At 37.9% G+C, this 21,314-nt stretch overlaps 1 protein-coding gene across 1 annotated transcript; it reads right to left on the bottom strand.

Annotated features, from left to right (window-relative positions):
* Positions 1 to 335: 335 nt before the first annotated feature.
* On the bottom strand, positions 336 to 1,334 carry LOC149260560 (uncharacterized). The gene has a single exon (XM_089460055.1). It carries the CDS (start codon positions 1,332 to 1,334, stop codon positions 336 to 338), a length of 999 nt encoding a protein of 332 aa, XP_089316181.1.
* Positions 1,335 to 21,314: the final 19,980 nt, after the last annotated feature.

Below are 21,314 nucleotides of genomic sequence, written 5' to 3'. Positions count from 1 at the left end.
AAAACTTCTTTCAAGTACTTCCAATTTAGACGGTCATAAGCTTTTGAGAGGTCAAGTTTAATCATCATACCTGCTTCCTTTTTCACTTTCAAAGAGTGCACTACTTCTTGGGAGACCACAAGTCCATCCAGGATTTGCCGACCTTCAACGAAGCCAGTTTGTTCCGAGGAAATAATGCTAGATAAGATAGGCTTGAGTCTCTTAACCATTAAGGTAGCTATTATCTTATATATCACATTACAGAGGGAAATATGTCTAAAGACCTGTGGGAATTCAGACTTAGTTTCTTTAGGAATTAGAGATAAGAGAGTTTAGTTTAGGCTTGTACTTACCTTCTAGTTCCTTCTTGATTCTTCCACTACGCCCAATATGTCTTGGCCCAAGAAGTCCCATCCTACTTGATAGAATTCCACCGTGAATCCATCAGGGCCTGGGGCTTTATTATTTTTCATACCTTTCACTATCTCCTCTACTTCTTCCAAAGTGGCTGCCCTCATCAGGGCTAGGTTTTGTTCTCTAGTGATCTTGCTCGGGATCTCTTTACAGATTCTTTCAATAGCTTCTCCTCGGACTACATTGGGTTCCGTGAGAAGATCCCTTAAATGCTTCACCAACACTTGCTCTATTTCCTCATGCTGTGTAACTCTTGTCCCTACTTCATCTTTAATAGAAAAAATTATATTTATTTTCCTTCTTTGAATCATTACTTGGTGGAAGAACTTTGTATTCCGTTCTCTTAACCAATTTACCCTGGATTTTTTCCTCCACAAGATTTCTTCTTGTTTTCGCCTCTCTTCTAGTTGCCCTATCAGGATCCCTTCCTCTCTGGCCAAGTCATCGCTTCTACCTGTATTTATTATTTCTTGTTGGATTTGCTTCATCTTCTGGTCTAGCAGCTGCTGATCTTTGAGTATATGTCCAAATTCCTCCTTGTTCCATTTCTTGATGTTTCCTTTCAGTTCTTTTAGTTTCATCTGAAATGTCTGCATTCTATTTCTTCCTCTCTGACTACTTTGTTTCCACCATTCTTCTACTTTCTTCATGAAATTTTTATCCCTGAGCCAGAAGGCTTCGAACCTAAAGGGTTTTCTCTTAGGGCTAGCTTTAATGTCCAGTTCAACTTTAATCGGCCAATGATCCGATCCCATTCTAGGAAGAATCACAGCTTCAATGAAAATGTCCCAATTTATGATCTGTTCTGACATTAGGAATCGATCTAGTCTGGAGGCGATCTGGTGTCTGCCTCCCCTCCTGTTATTCCATGTATAGATTTCGTTTGTTGTCTGTATGTCTACAAGCCTTTGTTCTGCTATCCAATCTCCAAAGGCTTCCATGTCTACCTCTGTTCTTCTGAGCCCACCCTTTTTTTCGTTTAATGATTTTATCATATTGAAGTCTCCTCCCACTATCCAAGGTAAAGCTGGATACAAGGATCACATGACTACCAGGTTCTGAAGGAACACCCTACATTCGTTTTGTATATGGGGTCCATATACATTAGATAAGAGGATCCATTCTTGAGAGCCTAGAATTCTGAATCTACCTGAGAGGATGTGTGGTATGCTAGTCCAGCCTTCAAATTGGACTTCCTCTGGGTTCCAGAGGATTGCTACTCCTCCTGCACTACCTGTCGCATCTTGTCCAATGATCTCATAATGCGGCTTGAAATTGCTCATCACTTCTTTTAGTTTGCTTTCTCGTAATTTTGTTTCTTGGATTAGCATTATATTTGGTTTATCTCTTTTGAGTCTCTCTTTCAGATATCTTTGTTTTCCCTTACTGTTCAGCCCTCTGATATTCCAGGTTGTAATAATCATTTCAATAGTTTGAGGGGTTGTTGGAAAACCTCCGACAAAGGTACAACTTTTCCTGAATTCACCAACATATCTCCTACCATTTGAATGGTCTCACTCATAGGTCTCCTTCCTCTTTTCCTTCCACCCTTCCCTGTGATTCCTATTTCTGTGTTCTGATCTCCTTGTGATCCAAGTTGCTCTGGTTGCTTTGCTGTCCATCTCCCTCGTTTTTCTTTGTATCTTTGGAACATGTCTTTATAGAGTTGTTTCTGGTCATCTGGTATGAACCGTTCATCTAGATGCTTCCATTCCTGTAGGAGTTTCCTCATGATCTGTTCCTCCTCTCCTTCTTGTTCCTACTGGGGATCTATTTCCATTTGGATCTGTTCTTGCTCCCGATCTCCCTTCTCTCCCTCTTTTTCCAGTTCTATGTTATTCAGTTCCTTGTTTTCCTTTTTATTTTCTTTCTGGATTTCTCCTATTTCTTCTTCCTCTTCTTCACCTTCCACTTCCATTTCTAAATCTCGTAGGACCTCGAACTGGTTCTGGCTTTTCTGGTTACCTTCTGAATAAGAAGGATTTAGTTTGGTTTTTCCTTTTTGGGGTCTCTTTCTTCTCTGTACTTCTGTAAACCCTCCCCTGTTTCCTTCGTTCATCTTCTTTTCCTGCTCTGTACTTCTCTTTTCATCCCCCTGATTTATTGGAGTGTTGACTTCATTCATTGGACAATGTTTAAACAAATGGCCATACTCATGGCACCGTCTGCACCTGAAAGGAATGTGTTCATAATCGACTGGCTGTTGCCAAACTTCATCATGATATTCTATTTCAATATGATCCGGCAGTGGTTCTGTGATATTCATGTAGACACAGATCCTAGCGTATGATGTATATCTACCTCTCTTGGTGGTTTCTGCTACCTTCACAAAGGTCCCGATTGAGTTCCCAATTCCTTCTAAAATCTCTGGATCCCAGAACTCTATCGGGAGTCCAAAAAGTCTGACCCAAACTAGTGCTGCTAACATTTTTTCCTTTTCCGGATTGTAGCACTCTTCCCATTGCCTCATGAATAGTCCTGCGTTATTGAAGAAATATGGGCCCTCTTCAAATATCCTCTCCTTATCCTCCAGATTTGCGAATATTACTGTAAAAAAACCCTTAGCCCCTAATTTAAGATCTATATGCCCTTTGGGTTTCCACTTCTGTTGTATCCATTTCATCAAATCTTTCTCAGACGGCCATGTTCCTACAAACTTGCAAATAAGTGCATGGTCTTTCATGTATCCTCTGTACTCCTCTAATTTATTGTTTGGAACTACAAACCTGGGTTTTTTGGTTGCCCTCAGTAGGCACTTGTTCCCTGTCCTCGCTTGCCATACTGCTCCCATCACCGGCGCGTCCTTGCCGCGATTTCTAGGCCCGCCATTTGTACTGATTCGACTTGATTCCCCTACTGTGATCTCCTTGTAGGAGGGGATCTCTCCCCCCCGCTTGCTTCAGTCATTCCCTCACAGTCTAGCCTGATCTCAGTGGCTTCTTCCCTTATTTTGACTGACAATGTATTGTTGTGTGATTCTGCAGGTGGATACGGGATCCCCTGCACCTGGCCAGGAGTAGGTCTGCCTGGGGTTGCCTATTCCCAAGCCCTAACCCTAGTTTCCCATCGCTTTTCTCATTTCGCCCTCCATCGAGTCCCAAAGTGCCGATCATTCTTCAATTCCAAATTCAACTCTTAGTCATTTTTAACATAGTCATTAATTGGTTGCCTTAATTTTATTATGTAGTAGTATATTTAGTCGTAAATTTTGTCATTAATTTAGTGATTTATTTAGTCATTAATTACCACAATTAATGACCAAATATATAATAAAATATATTACTAAATTATCATCTGATAAAACCAATTATTAACTAAAGAAATATGATCAAAATGTTGGTCATGTTATAACATACTGTAAATTAGCTACTAATAGTCATATATATGAAAATTTTAGTCATTGTTTGAAACCAATTAATGGCCAAATAAATATGAATAAATTTTGGTCGTGTTATAAGATACTATAAACTAGCTACTAATAGTTGTAAATATGCAAAATTTAGTCGCCATTTGTAATAAAAAATTATCATTTTCAGTAGTCATTTATCTTTTTTGGTAGTTTCATATTCATTATATAATTGACTACTTTAGTAGTTTACATTCGTTTCATTTACTTTCATTGACAACCATTACAAGAAACTAATTTTGTTGTATATTCATTTTATTTGTGATAATCATTAATCATCATACACTACTAATTTAGTAGTTTTAGATTGATTTTATGAATTAATTATTAATCAACATAGATTAATTACTACGGTTTTGCAACTAAATTAAAAAAAAATGTCATACAATGTACATGTTCGTCTAATAGGAAAACAAAAAGTTACAAATGTTAACTATAATTATACTAAATAATATCAAGTGAAACTATAAATAATTTCAACCATGAAAATTATATTATATAAAATCTCAAGTATTACAATATGAGTTTCCAACTTAATATTGGTTGGAGTAAAATTTACACATGAAATATTGTTTCATCACTTCAAAACATCATCATTGCATTTTCAAAGAATTGCAGGTGAATTCACCAACTATGAGGACATGGCCATCATTCTTTGTGTGTGTCTTATGTGGGATATGGGCTCTACAAGTACCACTAGACTAGTTCTCTTCTCTCTCTCTTTAATTTGCATTTTTTTGCTTCAGTGTTATTGTTCTCATCTTCCTTGAATTCCAGTTTCTTACCATCAATACTGAGTTCCTTTTCTGGAAAATAAATAAGATACAATGGCGAGTATAAGACATGAAAGAGGATGAACTCTGGAATGTAAAATAAAGAAGACTTTATATGATATATACCTTAACATCCATAATATTGCCAATGCCATTTTTCTCCATAAAAGCAAGAATCTCGAACAAGTTTTCTTCACTTGGGCAATAGTGGCCATTATGTGCAGATGACCTATATAAACAAAGAAAATAAAACATCACCGTAGAAAATAACACCTTAGTCAACTTAGTATTCAACCTTTAAGGAATGTTAGGCACAATCATGCCAACTAAGTTACATGGTAAAAATCTCAAGTTGTAGATTACTTATATAGTGTGAGAGTGCAAACAAAAATCCTCGAAAAAGCTAAAGAGAAGTCCAGAATAAAATGTAATGAAGTAAAAAGGATACTTTAAGTCCAAGGCTAGAGGTCTATGATGTCAAGAATTCCCAAGTCTGATGAGCATTTCTTCAAATAAGAACTACTATTTGTGTTCATTATCACATATGAATAAGCCAACTATTTTATATAAAACTATTAATGGTTTTCTTATATTTATGGATCACTACAAGATAAGTGGATACATTACAAAGACAATTCCCTCCCCATTATGTTCCTGACTTGTGGTACAATATATCAACTATGATTTGGAGAAAATTTCCAACATTAGAAATATGTAGCAGTCACCACTAGTAATCCCCCAAATATGATTATTTTGCAATGTAATTTTTAGATTACAGTTGCTATATGATTCTTGAATGGAAAATACACATTGAATTACAACATCAAACTTTCAATTTGAGGGAACACCTGTGGCCATCCTTAATCACTCAAACTCAAAACATTAGTGATCATTATAATGAAAAGATAAAATAAGAGTAGTTTAGATCTTTTTTGCATATTTACATGCAAAGAACAAATAATTTTCACATATTTACCATACTTGTAATTTCCAAGATATAATACATCGATTGATCTTTTACAACCCATACTTGATTCAATACAAACAAGAGTTTAACATATTACAACAATACCACCAATGTTTGATCCTCAATTAGTTCAAACTAGTTAGCACAAAAACTTCAAGAAAGAGTAACAAGTAGAAATAACAAATCCATCAATTAATAATCAATCAAAGAAGGATAAGCTTTTTGTTGAAGCTTGATAAACAACTATAAATTATATTGATAATCCACTACAACTAGTGGTCTTATTCAAAGAGAAATACTACCTAGAGAACTCATCTTCCAACTTCTTGGCTCTGCCCATGAAGCTTTCTTCTATACTCAAAACATAATTCACATTCATTATTTTAGGTTTCTGGAGCTTCCAAAAGGCCTGTGCCAAATGAAGCTGTGAATTTCATTTATTTCCATAAAATGCTTCTTGCACTAAAAAATATAGTTTCACCATGTGATAGATAATTGAGGCAAGTAAAAAATTGTTTACAATATTTCTTAGAAGACTTCATGTTAAAAGGAAAACCTGCATATTTTGGATACAAAAAAAAAATCTTAATAGAGATGGTCAATATTACAAAACAATAGAGTGGATATAAAAATATAGGTAGAGCTAACAAAATCCTAATTGTAATACAATTGATTGATTATTCTAAGTGAGGCCAGCTAGATAAATACAAGATTTCATTTTCATCTTCTTTCCCATAACTTTATTGGACATGGAAGCTACCTTGCATGCATCTCGCAAGGCTGTTTTAGCAAGAGTATTTTTTTCATTCTAATGTTCCATACGTTCTCTTCCGTGAACAATCACAACATTTATTGGAGGAATTAATTGCTACATCAGCTGAGTTGTCAACTTTAATTTTCTTGATTTTTGTTTCCGTGCATGTTCATTATTTGAGTTTTCTTTAGTGGAGTTTTAGATAAGAAAAAACTAGGTCTGAAAACAAAACATTCATCATGCAAAAATATGACTAATTATATGATTCCCACTCATATTTATTTATTTTTGAAAGAAAACCAATCAACTATGCTCAACTGACATCATTGAAGTAATCCAAAACCAACCTGATGGATATTTGAAGTTCTGCTACATAAACTTGTTCCTTTGTGTGGATAAATTTATCTTTGTTTGTTGCAAGTGGTATTAACTTTTCTGAGAGTGATTACTTATACTTATTGCCATATTTTACCGTTTCCAACTATTTTTTTAGCATCTTGAAAGATAATCATTTTTTTTGCATCTCAAGTGTGTATGATTGCATTTCCCATAAAATATATGATCTATGCATGAGGCATTGGTACAAATAATATAACACACACCCAACAATACAAAGGGAATTAATGATTATAGATGTCTATGGATCAATGTTATAGCTTGTAGGAGTGGTTGGCTATTGCCTAGAGATATTTGGGAAGGCCCTAAGAGAATGAAACTAGGACTGATCAACGGTCCAAAATTGGACCCACTAATTTAATTATTTTTTCTTTACAAGTAGCCATGATGAATGTTCTTAACCCTTATTTTAATTATGTAACAATGTGTGAATTTGTATTAGTAATTCTCCTTAGTGGAGATACTTACTGGTGATATTTTCCAACATTTAACACATTCCTTCTATTCATTATATTTCCATTTTTCTTCTTTTATTCCATTGTGTATGCTCACTTCTGTAGCTATAATACATAACTAAAAGATTTCCATGCATTCATTCTCCTGTAAATTCGTATGCTCTAGGCCCAAGGTGATTAATATGATATTGTTTACAGGAAATATGAACAATATATTGCAACAAACAAGCACAAATGTGGTCATAACCCAAAAAGACAACCAAAACAATAAATAAGAAAAATGGCAAACATGGTTGAGAGAGATGGAGATGAATATATCAAAAAGTGATATTTATGTGTATCATAATTCAAATCACCCTGCATAGATCTATCTTAACCCTAGGTCTGTCAAGCACCAAGACAAACAAAATCCTTTGAAGTGTGAACCTTTCATTAAGTTTTTTCACTCTAAAAAATGTTTGCACCTTGAATCTCAACACATGATATAAAAATGGTTAATACGAATCTACACTGGTTTATATCGTATTGATAATACATCAAATTTATATATTTATGGTTTTTGGCATCCTAGAGATTTAGACTATAGAATGCACCTCTTGATGCAATGCCAAATGTCAATATATTTAGTTGAAAAATGGAGGATATTCTCTAATGGTTTCATTACAAGGCTAATATCATAGAAATTGGAGAAATAAAGAGCATAAAAGAAACTAAAGACATACAAATCAATTAAGAAAAATTTTAGTAGGAGAAGTTGTTGATATCTTAAGCCATGCTCATTGTAGCCCAACCATAAGACAAACACATGGCTCAAAGGGATTTTAGATACAACAGTCCTAAAATAGTTTAGGAAAGATTCAAGAAAACTAAAGGTGAGCAACCAAAAGAGTTAAATTTATGTCAAAACACAATAGAGAGAACATAAAGTGGGCTTAATCAACCAATTTCATGTGCATCCACTATTCTTTATAAACTATAACCGTTGTAATATACCATCATGAATTTATATTAGCAGAAACACATCATGCATTTAGGTAGGCACTTTCAGACCTCTGGTCTACACTATCTTAATTACCACTACATGCACCAAATTTTTCCGATAGGGTCATTCATAAACCCTCTCTGCTTGGAAATGAAGTATTAGTTCACTATTCAGGTCAATAGGAAATTAATATGTCCAACAGGATTCCATTTTCAATGTGCTTTGCCCCACCTGAATGGCACAAATTTGAAAGGGATGGAACTGGGTAAAAGTCCTTGGTGCAAGCTCTTGGTTGAATCAACCGAAATATCTTCTCATGATCCCCTCATCAATGCAGTAAAATTCATTCATTTTTTGTAAAATAGTACATCACTGGCAGCAAAATTTAGCCTTAGGGGTTATTTTTCCATGTTGATTAGTTGTAGACAATATTTTTTTGTCTCCAAGTCAAAAATACAATAACCAGTTACAAGACATAAACATCATAATTCAAATGTGACATATCTAATACCATATACACACTTTTACATGAAATAGGGAACTCACATATTTGATTGTAGACAATGAATATGCACCTAGCATTTTACCATTTAATGAGCATACATGTAGGGATATGCACCATGAGATGTTAAAAACCACGACATACAATTGTGTTATCCTAATGTATACCCTCTTAAATGATGCAGTGTTGTGTTTATTAATTTCTATTAATTGTATCAATATATCCATCATGACTATCCACTGTTAATCACTATTATGTTAAGTTAAATATCAGAATGCAACCTTCACTATTATGCACATAAACATAGCACTTTACAATGTATCATCTAATATACATTAAAAGGAGATAATGTCATTAATACATATCAAAATCCTCATGGAAATATATGTCAGTTAACTTTTTATTTTAAGTTAGCTTGCAATTAAAATAACATCACAAAGCTAATAGGGAAACAAAAAACACAGGAGTACCTATAAGCAATGTTAGTGCCTAAATGAGGGATAATATGTTACAATTATAGAAAAAATTAAAAGCTCTACCTTAAGCTAATGAGAAGACGAAGGCATATCTCTCATGTCATTGATTGTAGGGGAAAATATGTCATGAAGGTCCTCCTATGCTAAATATTATTGTGCTACATTAAATACCAGAACACCATATTCACTAGTGTGCATTTTTAACAGATCAATTTGCGATGTATAATTCAATATGCATTACAAGGAGATAGTGGCACTCATGCTAAACAAAATCCTCAAAAAGGGATATGGCATACTAATTTCAATTTAAAAAACTTCTTGTGAAGAAGACATAACAATGTGACATGATGGTGGAGATTTGCAACTGATCTAGGGTTGGCGTAGGGTTTTGAAGTTGGGTACCATGGCAGGACGCATAGGGGGGAGTGTTTCTCAATCCTACAGTCAAATAGTGACAGATAGAAGAAAGGATGATGGAAAGCGGCATTTCCAAAAACCTCTAGAGAAGGCAACAGAGGAAAGTAACACAGGAAAATTGGGAAGGAACAGACCTCATGAACAGGAAGGGGATAAGCAGGAAGCTAGTAAGGAGAAGGAGATAGGAGGCAATAGTAAAAAAACTACTTTTGTAAGGACATATGGGGTCTGCAAACCCAAGTTGAACATTGTTCCCTGGGTCATCTTAAGTGACCCAGCACTACAACTGCCTAAGGATCACATGGCGGAATATGCGGTTATATGCAAGTTCATGAGGATGTCGCCGACAGAGAGGGTGTTACACATATGGATAAGGAGCCATTGGAAACCAAAGGGGGAAATAAACCTTCATCTACAATCCAAGGGTTTCTTCATGGTGGTGTTCACAAGCCTAGAGTGTTGGGTTATGTTATATTCTTTTCATGACTAGCCCACGTAGTTAACCAGGGGGTTAGAGGGCGGGCAAAACCCCCCTTCGTTGCACCAATTGTGTAGCTGGGGGGCAGGTCATAGTGGGTTTGAGGTGTACCTATAACCCCACTTTATGGGTTCCAGGGCAGCGCCCCAGAAAATTTTGGTTTTGGACCCTATGTTATGTTGGGCGGACCCACCTATGGTTCTGTGCATGATTTTCGCACATTTTTCTGGATGCAATGGTTTTTGGACCATGGTATTGGATGCTTCGGCATGTATAAATATGTATTATAACATTGAAAGGAACACAATGAAAAATCAAGCTGGTAGTCCCGGTTTTGAGATCGAGGGGAAATCTCTGTGTATATGTGTTTTATGTGTTATTCTCTCACATTGTTTATTTTCTATGTTTTAGAATTCATATGCAAGTAATTTCTATACGGGGTTAAAACCTACATTTGGTATCAGAGCAGTTTTGGCTTCAAGGAGACACCTTTGTTGTTGAGGGGTTTCACTCAGGCCTATGGTAGACCCTTTTCAGTGGGAGATCTACGAGATCAATTCTGGTGGTGAAAGAATATGGCGAGCAGTGGAAGGATAGAGATAGAGAAATTTAATGGTCAGAGTTTTGAGTTGTGGAAACTAAAGATGGGGGATTTGTTGGTGGATAAAGATCAGTGGATCATGGTAGATCTGGGTACTAAACCAACAGGAGTGTCCAATGAAGAATGGAAGAAGTTGGATTGGAAGGCAAAGAGCATAATACAATTGTGTGTCTCAGATTCACTACTGTTGAATGTATCAGGGGAAGCTATGGCAAAGGCTTTGTGGGACAAGTTAGGGACTTTATACCAATCTAAGTCTCTGGTGAATAAATTGTTCCTGCGGAAAAATCTATATAACCCGACGATGAAAGATGGAGACTCCGTGATAGAGCATCTGGATGCATTTAAGATTGTGATAAGTCAGTTAGCATCTGTTGATGTTAAAATTTTAGATGAAGATAAGTTCATTAGTTTGTTGTGTTCTCTACCAGATTTGTGGGATAGTCTGGTGATTGCAATAGGTAGAAATGCAACTACCTTGAAATTTGATGAAATAGTCTCATCCTTGTTGACGATGGAGGTGAGACGGAAAAATATGGAGAGCCAGAATGGTGATGCCTTATCTTCAAGAGGATGGTCCCATAACAGAAACAAAAATAAGTCATCGAGTGGGAGATCTAAACCTCCAGTTAAACCTGTAAAGGTGGTGTGTTGGAAATGTGGAAAGGAAGGGCACTACAAAAGGGACTGTAAATCTATAGCTCCTGATAAAGGAAAGGGATCTGATGATGCTCCTTCTGCAGAAGTGAAAACCACCTCAGATGAAGGTGGGGATGTGTACTTGGCTTCTTCAACTACACATGTAGATCATGAGGCATGGTTGATTGACCTAGGTGCATCCTTTCACTTCACTCCCCATAGAGAGTGGTTCTGTGAGTATGAGAAATATGATGGTGGTGATGTCTTCTTGGGGGATGACAGAAAGGCTAGAATCATTGGTCGTGGTAAAGTAAAATTGAAGTTGCAAGGTGTAAGGGTTAGAACACTTATGGGTGTTCTACATATTCCTACATTGGCCAAAAATTTGATTTCTGTAAGCAAGTTGGATGATGTAGGTGTAAAAAAGTGTTCAAGAAGCATACCTGCAAAATGGTTCAAAGAGCACTGGTATTGATGTGGGGAGCTCAGATTGGAACTCTATACAAGCTACATGGTAGCACTGTTTTTGATGGGTGCAATAGTTCTGTGGTTCCTGAAACTGGAGCAGAAAATCTAGTGGTCTCTGGAGAGAAGACCATGTTGTGGCATCAAAGGTTTGGACATATTGGAGAGAAAGGCCTTCGTATACTTCATGGTAAAGGTATGGTAGAAGGTATGAGTAATAGCTCTCTGGATTTTGATTTCTATGAAAATTGTGTATATGGGAAGCAGAATCGGGTGAGCTTCCCCTCCGGTAGTAAGAGGGAGAAACATATATTAGAACTTGTGCACAGTGATGTGTTTGGACCTGTGAAGGTTCCATCACTAGGTAAGTCTGTGTAGTATGTATCATTTATAGATGACTTCTCAAGGAATACATGGATATATTTCCTTAAGAAGAAATCTGAAGCCTTTGACAGGTTTAAAGAATTTAAGGCTCTCGTGGAAAATCAGGGAAAGAAGAAGATAAAGGTGCTGAGGATAGATAATGGTGGAGAGTTTTGCAGCAAGGAATTTGAAGAATTATGTAAGAAGTGTGGTATAGCACAACAAAATACTACTCCATATACACCTCAGCAAAATGGAGCTACATAAAGAATGAATAAGATGCTGATGGAAAGGGCAAGAAGCATGCTTAGTGGTGCTGGGTTAGGACAGGAATTTTGGGCAAAGGCAGTGGATATTGCATGTTACTTGGTCAACAGGTCACCTTCATCAGCATTGGAGGATAACACTCCACAAGAGGTATGGACTAGTAAGAAACCCTCTCTTTCACATCTAAAGGTATTTGGATGTGATGCATATGAACATGTTCCAAAGGAGAAATGAGCCAACTTGGGTAGTAAATTTGAAAAGTGCATCTTTATTGGGTATAAGGATGGTTTAAAGGGTTATAAGCTTTGGAACCCAGTAACAAGTAAGGTTGTGTACAGCTGAGATGTGCTATTCAGAGAGGTGAAAGATGTTATTAAACATAAAGTCCAACAAAAGGAACCTGAAAAGATAGAGTTTGAGCTAAAGGAGGAAGAATTAGACTCTACAACAGAGGAGGAATCAGAAGTTGAGAAGCCACAAACTTCGGGTGTGAGAAGATCAGTTCAAGAAAGAAGGAAACCAGAAAGGTATAGTCCATTTGCTTTCTGTTCAAATTTTGCTTTATCTATTACTGATGATGATCCCAGAACTGTGAAGGAAGAAGTAGATTCAGAGGATGGAAAACTCTCGAAAGAGGCCATGGTTGATGAAATGGCATCTTTGCACAAAAATGAGGCTTGGGATCTGGTTGAGTTTTCGGTTGGAAGGAAACCCATTAGTAGGAAATGAGTGTTCAAGAAGAAGACAAATGTAGAAGGAAAGGTGGAGAAATACAAAGCTCGGTTAGTAGCAAAAGGTTATTCCCAGGTGCCGGGAATTGATTTTGGTGATATTTTTTCTCTTGTTGCCAAGGTAACTTCTATTAGATTACTTTTATCTATTGCTGCTACTTTTGATTTTGAGGTAGAACAAATGGATGTGAAGACAACATTTCTTCACGGGGATCTGGAAGAGGAAATATACATGAAGCAACCTGAAGGCTTTGTAGTGAAGGGTAAGAAAGAACTAGTACGCAAGTTAAAGAAGCCTCTGTATGGGTTAAACCAGTCACCAAGGATGTGGTATCAGAAATTTGATACATTTATATGGGGACTTGGCTTCCCAAGAAGCAAAGCTGATCACTATGTGTATTTTAAATTAATTTGTGACTGTGTTATTTATCTAGTCTTGTATGTGGATGATATGCTCATGTTTGGACATGATAAAGAAATTATCCAGGATTTGAAGACCCATTTGTCCTCCAAATTCGACATGAAAGATCTTGGTGCTGTAAACTATATTTTGGGCATGGAAATTAAAAGAGATCGGGCAAAGAGGAAGCTCTCGTTAAACCAGAGAAAGTATGTCGAGACAATACTGCAGAGGTTTAATATGCAAGATACTGAACTGGTGAAGGTTCTCTTTCCTGTAGGTGTGAGGTTATCTGCTGAACATTGTCCCAAGACACAGGAAGAGGAAGAGGACATGTCCCATGTTCCATATGCAAGTGTAGTTGGTAGCTTGACATATGAAATGGTCTATACTAGACCAGACATTGCACATGCAGTGGCAGTATTGAGCAGGTTTATGTCAAAACCAGGGAGGGAGCACTGGACAACAGTGAAGCAGGTTTTCAGGTATTTGCGTGGCACTAGTGATTATGGTTTGTGCTACCAAGTAAGATCAATATTGGACAGAATGTTGGATGTTCATGGCTTTGTTGATGCAGACTAGGCTGGAGATCTGGATTAGAGAAGATCTACAAGTGGGTATGTGTTTAACCTATTTGGAGGTGCAGTCAGTTAGATGATTAAGAAACAAACTGTAGTGGCACTATCAACTACAGAGGCAGAATACATGGCAGCCACTCATGCAAGCAAGGAAGCAGTTTGGTTGTAGAGATTGTGTTCAAGTATGGGGTTAGTACACGGAGCTATAAGGATAGACTATGATAGCCAAAGTGCAATTTTCTTGGCAAAGAACCCCGCATAACATTCAATGACAAAACACATTGATGTTCAGTATCACTTTTTGAGGGATATGATAGAAGACAAAAAGGTGTTGCTGGTAAAGGTGGACACTTTGAAGAATACTATAGATGCATTGACAAAATCTGTGAGCTCTGAGAAGTTCTCTTGGTGTAGAGAGACAATGGGCATTTCAGGGTTAGAAAGATGATTAAGCTCTCTTGTGGCCCCATGTGGAAATAAAACAACAAGTGGGAGAATGTTGGGTTGTGTTATATTCTTTCCACAACTAGCCCACATTGTTAACTGGGGGGTTATAGGGGGGTTGGAGCCCCGCTTCATTGCACCGATTGTGTAGCTAGGTGGGGTGGGTCACAGGGGGTTTGAGGTGTACTTATAACCCCACTTTATGGGGTTTGGGGCAGCGCCCCAGAAAAATTTGGTTTTGGACCCTATGTTAGGTTGGGCGGACCCACCTATGGTTTTTTGCATGATTTTCGCACATGTTTTTTGGACACGATGGTTTTCGGTCCATGGTATTGGATGCTTCAGCATGTATAAATATGTATTATAACATTGAAAGGAACATAATGAAAAATCAAGCTGGTAGTCCCGATTTTGAGATCCAGGGGAAATCTCTGTGTATATGTGTTTTATGTGTTATGCTCTCATATTGTTTATTTTCTATGTTTTAGATTTTGTATGCAGGTAATTTATGTACAGTGTTAAAACCTACATAGAGGATAAAGATAGAGTGTTCGAAGGAGGACCATATTTCTACGCTGTTGCAGGCCTCTACATGTGGCCATGGATGATGAACGTTGTCCCAAAACATGAAACATTCACATCAGTACTAGTATGGATTAGACTATACTCCCTTCCTCTATATTATTGGTTACCAGAGTCTCTGAAAACAATGGGCAACAAATTGGGGCATTTTATAAAAAGCTTAGATGCGACTCTGAAAGGAAAATACACCTCCTTCGGCCGGATATGTGTGGAAATGGACTTATCTAGAGCACTTTTGGACGAGATAATTTTAGAAGTATATGATGAAGAATGGGTGCAGGCGGTGGACTATGAGCAGATCCCATTTAGGTGTCGCAAATGCCATGAACATGGGCATCTACACAGAGATTTCCTAATAAAAAAATTTGGAGAGAAATGTGAAAACCACCATGGATAAAAATCCTGAGGCTTTCACCAAGGTTGGGGGCAAAGGGAAAGGCGGGAAGCGACCATAAAAGAAGATCAATGAGGAAGAACAACTGAGCCACAATAGTTTTAAAATCCTAGAAGAAGAATATGGAAACAAAGAAACAAACTAGGAAACTGAGAATATTATCACTGAGAAGGAGACAAATGATAGCATGGAAGTTAGCATAGAAAATAGCCAGCAAAAGGATGGTCTACCAAACACTATGGAGATAAGTAGGGACCATGAGATGACTCCAAGTGAGGCTGGAATAGAGGACCATGAATTGCAGGAGATTCTAAAAAGGGAAAATCTAGATCTAGACAAATTTCTGGAACAAGGGACGACCAAAGGAGTGGACTCCTTGCCAAAATATGAATTTAATAGGGTTCAATAGCTCTTCCTATTGATATCACAATCAAAGGGCTCTAGAGTTAAAATAAATCATGAAAGCCAAGAGCATAGAGGGGTAAAAATGATGGAGGAGACACAGATACAATCCCCCAAGAACCTAGATAGGAAAAGAGGAAGAAAAAGAGAGAATGAGTTGCTGAATGAATGTGGGTAACTCTTGATTAACTCAGGTAAGATGAAATATATCACCAGTTATTCCTTTACAAACCTTTCTTAATGAAGCTCACAACTTGGAATATTGGAGGCATAGAAAATAGAAGGAAACAAAGAAACCTCAGTAATAGAATAAAACAAGAAAAACCAGATATCATTTTTATTGAGGAGAAAAAATATTCTATGGAAAATATCAGAGAAATACATAATAAATGGCTAGTCAAGTATGAGCATCTAGAGGTTAAAGAAAATTACTTGGCGCGGGGGGATTCTCATCCTATGGGATCCCTAGAAATTTAGGATCCTAGATGCTGAAGCGTCTAGAAACTATCTTTCTTTGGTGTGTCAACATTTAGGTGATCAGAAGATATACATGATCACAAATATTTATGGACCTCAAAAGTAAGAAGACAAACTCAAGCTTCTCGCCTCCCTTGAGGAACTGAGAGCAAGACACCCTAATATGCCTTGGACCATTGCAGGAGACATCAATATGATAAGATCTCTTATAGAGAAGAAAGGTGGTATCAGAAAGCTAGGCAGAGACTCCATTTCTTTCCAAAATTTCATAATGAACACGGGGTTAGTGGACACTGAAACAATAAATGGCACATTGACCTGGAACAGCAAGAGGGGAGGGGCTTGACAAGTCGCCTCTAAACTAGATAGATGTATTATTTTAGAGGACCTCTTTCTTTTAGGCCCTCCCATGTCAGCTTCTATTATTCCCTTTGGAGGTTCAGACCATTGGCCTATATAGCTTGAAGCCATTTTTATGGGTACACCAAGAAACAGACCCTTTAGGTTTGAAAATGCTTGGCTCTCTCACCCTGAATTTACCAACAATATTGAAAATGGTGGAAGCATGATCTAAACATTCAAGGCACTAGAATGTTTTTTCTCCAACAAAAACTGAAACACATCAAATCTAGGCTTAAAGATTGGAATGAAAAGAAATTTTGTAATATTTTCAAAGACAAAAGAGAAGTTGAGCAAAAACTCCAAGAGATCAATCAAATCATTATCACAGAGGGTTTTACTGAAGAGCGGAAAAATCTTGCTGACTCTCTGTAGGATGAATGGGAAGATTGATGTATGAAGAGGTGATTTCTTAGAGACAGAAATCATGGGTGCAGTGGATTAAAGAGGGGGGGAAAACATGAAGTTCTTTCATAAATCCACCATGGAACACAAGGCACACAACAGAATCACAAAACTCAAATATTCTCAAGGGATAGAACTCATCTCTCACAAAGAATTGGAATCTATCCTTGCTAAACACTTCCTTAGCATAGCATAGGAACCTCTGGTGGATAGATCAAGGTTCATCAATAATTTCACTCAGTACATCCCTCAGCTGGTCACTAGAGAAGACAACTATAATCTCAACAGGCTAGTGTCGGAAGAAGAGGTCAGTGAAGTGATCAATGAAATGCAGAATGGAAAAGTTCCATGCCTTGATGGATTCAATGTAGACTTCTTCAAAGCTGGTTGGAAAACAGTCAAACAGGATATCCTTGAGGTGGTGGAAGATTCAAGAAGATACAAAATGGTTCTGAGGACCTTAATGCCTCCTTCATAGCTTTGATCCCAAAACGGGATAGAGCCATGACTTTGGATGGTTTCAGACCCATAGTCTTATGTAATGTGGTGTACAAAATTATTTCCAAAGTGATTGCCAATCGACTCAAGCCCCTTTTACCATCTCTCGTCTCAGAGGGGCAAACTAGCTATGTGGAAGGAAGGTAGATCCTCAATAACATCATCCAATCTCATGAACTAATACACTCTCGCAAAAGAAATAGGTAAGCTAGTATGATCATTCAGCTAGACCTAGCAAAAGCTTACAATAAGCTAAGTTGGTCTTACATAAGGGCAGTACTAAGAGCTTATGGCTTCGACCGCGACTGGATAAGATGGGTTATGGCACTAGTTTCCACAACCAATTTTTCCATCCTGCTTAATGGCACTCCTTCAAGAACCTTCATTCCCTCCAAAGGTCTTAGACAAGGGGATCTTCTCTCACCCTTCCTTTTTGTTCTCATGATGGAAGGGCTAGGAAGAGTGATCGAAATGACAAACACTGAAGGAAGAATCCAAGGCATCAAACTAACCCTGGATGGAGCGGCAAATACTTATTTACAAATTTTGGATGATACGATGTTGCAGGGTATACCCATGGTCAGGGAAGCCAGAATGATCAAAGAAACCTTATGCGACTTTTCTATGGCAGCTGGCATAGAGGTAAGCCTAAACAAATCCATTTTTTTTCTTTAATACTGACATTGCTATTCAGAGAAACATCCTAGAATTCTTGGGTTTCAAAGGGTCCAGTTACCTTCCAAGTACCTAGGAATACCTCTTACAGATAAACCTCTAAGAAAGGGACTGTGGGATCTGATTTTGAATAAACTTCAGGACAAGATCAGGAAATGGACATGTAGGTGTTTAACTCTGTTGGGACACCTTGTGCTTACACAGGACCTCTTGCAGTTGATTCCCATTTTCATGATTTCAGCTCTTCCTACTCCCAAAGGACTTACGCAACAGATCAAGAGCATTCATCGAGATTTTCTATGGGGCAGAGGAGAAGAGGAAAATAAATGGGCTTTGGTAGCCTGGGACAAGATCTGCAAACCCAAGAGCCATGGTTGTTTAGGGCTTCATGACCCTGAAATTCTTAGTAGAGTTTTAGGAGCTAAACTCTGGTGGAGGTGGCTCAAGGAATCGGTAACCCCTTCGGCAAAACTCTGGAAACAAAAATATGCAAAGAACTGATAGGAGGAGGATCATATTCAAATGTTAGGGCATATTAAGGGCTCCCACATTTGGAACCTTGCTTGGAAAGATAAAGATATTGTCCAACAACATAGTTTCTGGGAGATTCGAGCTAGAAAACTGGCACAGTTTTGTGAGGATAACTAGCAACAGGAACCCAATCTATATAAGGACGAACTAGCAAAACTCAAGAATGATACCAACAAACAAAGTTCTACTTATGGTAAGTGACTTCTGGGATCAGGCAAGGAATAATGGTAAATGGTGAATATGGAAGAATTCAGGTCACAATGAAGAGAGCCCTTTGAAGACCCAGGTAGACTCTCTTGCTCAGGATTTAGAGCAAAGGAAGAGTTTTGTTGTCCTCCTTGTCAGACCAACTAAGATGGGGAAGGAACACCTAAGGAAACTTCAGCCTCAAAGAAGCTAAACGAATAGCAATAGGGTTTAACTACCAAAACCCTGATCAATTTTGGAAGAATGTTTGGTAGAAACCCCATTGGATGAAAATAAATTTGTTCATTAGGCTAGTTCAACAAAAGAAAATAATGACTTGGGAGAATCTCCTAAAAATGGGTTTTATTGGGCCATCCAAATGCTACCTATGTGGCTTACATGTGGAGTCGATGGACCGCCTACTCAACAACTTCCCCTTCACCTCCACTGTGTGGGAGTGGGTGGCCTCAGTATTTAGGCATACTGATAGGGACAGACTCAACATTACCAACAGTATGCAGAATTGGAGGAAAAAATTCTCTAGAAATGAAATCATCAACAAAGCTTGGACTTTGGTTACAGGCTTTATCATCTCGGATGTGTGGAAAGAATTTAATAGCACGATCTTCCAGAAAAAAGCAATCACACCCTAGCTCATAATTGAACAAAATTTTAATGCAGCTCAAAGACATAGTTCGAAATTTGTTGTGGAAACTTCCTGAGAACCCTCCTCTGCCCCAGGATGCTTGTATACTAATACATTTGGGTCTCCAATCAATAGTTCCACAGGGCATACATAAGAGTGTGAGCCAAATAAATGCAGATATGAATATTTGTAAGCCTCCTCCACATGGCTTTCTAAAAGCTAATATAGACGGAGCGTCAAAGGGCAACCCAGGGTTAGCTAGTTTTGGGGGTGTTATAAGAGATGAGAAGGGATGCATAAAAGAGATCTTTCACAGTTACCTAGGGAGGGCCACTAATAATATGGTGGAACTCATGGCCCTAGAGCAATGCTTGGAAATCCTGGTGGATTCAAATTTACATAATGTCATCATTGAAGCTGAATCGGAATTGACCATTAGAACAGTCAAGAAAATGTCTAATGGAATGAGACCTGAAAAAGTGTCAAGACATTGGAGGCTATCACATTTCATTCACCGGATACATACCCACCTGAAAACCTTGAGAAGCGTAAACTTTGTTCATGTGAAAAGAAAAGTAAATACGTTGGCTGATCATCTAGCAAATGTAGGTATGATTATCAAGGAAGGCTGCACTAGGCAAGTCTAGGGGGCGATACCCCCAAGCAAACTGTGTGATGATTGCCTCTATCAGGCTGCAGAAGACATGGAACTTTTCCAGATCTTCAGCAGTGAGAAGGAGGAAGATTAGTGAAAGGTAAAGAGTAAGGAGGTCCTTGGATTGCTTTCTCTCCCAAGAAAAAGATATCCAAATCAAAAAAGTGGATTTATAATTCCTGTTGGATTAGTGGTCATGGTGTGGCTTGGTTTAAGCTGTCTTAGGAGGAGCTCAAAATGGGACAATGGGTTCAATCATAATTCAAGTGGTTTAGGGTTAAAGGGTCAATTTTGGTTGTTGGATCAAGTGAAGGCTTGTTATGGTTCATTGGATTGACAAGTTGGATCATCAATGTCGAGGAGATCTGTGGAAATTAGAAACTGCTTAACCAGTTCACTAGTTGATATGGCTGTTGTCCAAGGGTCTTTTGCCTCTTTGATCTGACGGATTTCGAGCTAGTAAGAGCATGTCTCTATATATGTGGATGAGAAATTCCCTATCAAATCCCCGAAGGATAATCTCCTTCGAAACCTCTGTGTTTATTATGAAATTCGAAGTTTAATTGGTGTTCTGTGGGTTTGAACGAAATTGTGTTGACTGTGTCAAATTCTGGGTTTTTTTTAATTGTGGTTTTGGTGAATTATGAGTGTGTTGAATGGATGGTCAAGATTGGCAGAGGAAGACTAAGGAAGCAGTGGCATGAAGATTGACTTTGGACCATTAGATCTCGGTTGAAGTGAGTTAACGGGTAGAAGCGGGTTGGAGAAACCCACAAGTGGATTTCACACGAATGAAAGGTTGTAAACGGTAATTCCCTATTGGCTCTGATTCCACACACACAGTAACATGTAGCAGTGAGGTGAGAGAGGGAAAACGCTTTTTCGGTGGATTTGGAGTGTGCAAGTTAACTGACCGAAATATGTGTGAGCCATTAGATCTGGTGGAGCGAGGTCGACGGTTGATAGACAAGGAGCAA

This window comes from Pinus tabuliformis, chromosome 6, assembly GCF_031772625.1.
Source record: "Pinus tabuliformis cultivar Carrire ecotype Pingquan chromosome 6, CPIR1, whole genome shotgun sequence".
Lineage (NCBI taxonomy): Eukaryota > Viridiplantae > Streptophyta > Pinopsida > Pinales > Pinaceae > Pinus > Pinus tabuliformis.
The sequence above is the reverse complement of the archived record's forward strand: the minus strand, read 5'-3'. Positions and strand labels throughout refer to the sequence as shown.

Coding starts and splice junctions, on each gene's coding strand:
- LOC149260560 (XM_089460055.1), bottom strand. CDS start 1,334: ATGGAAGCCTTTGGAGATTGGATAGCAGAACAAAGGCTTGTAGACATA.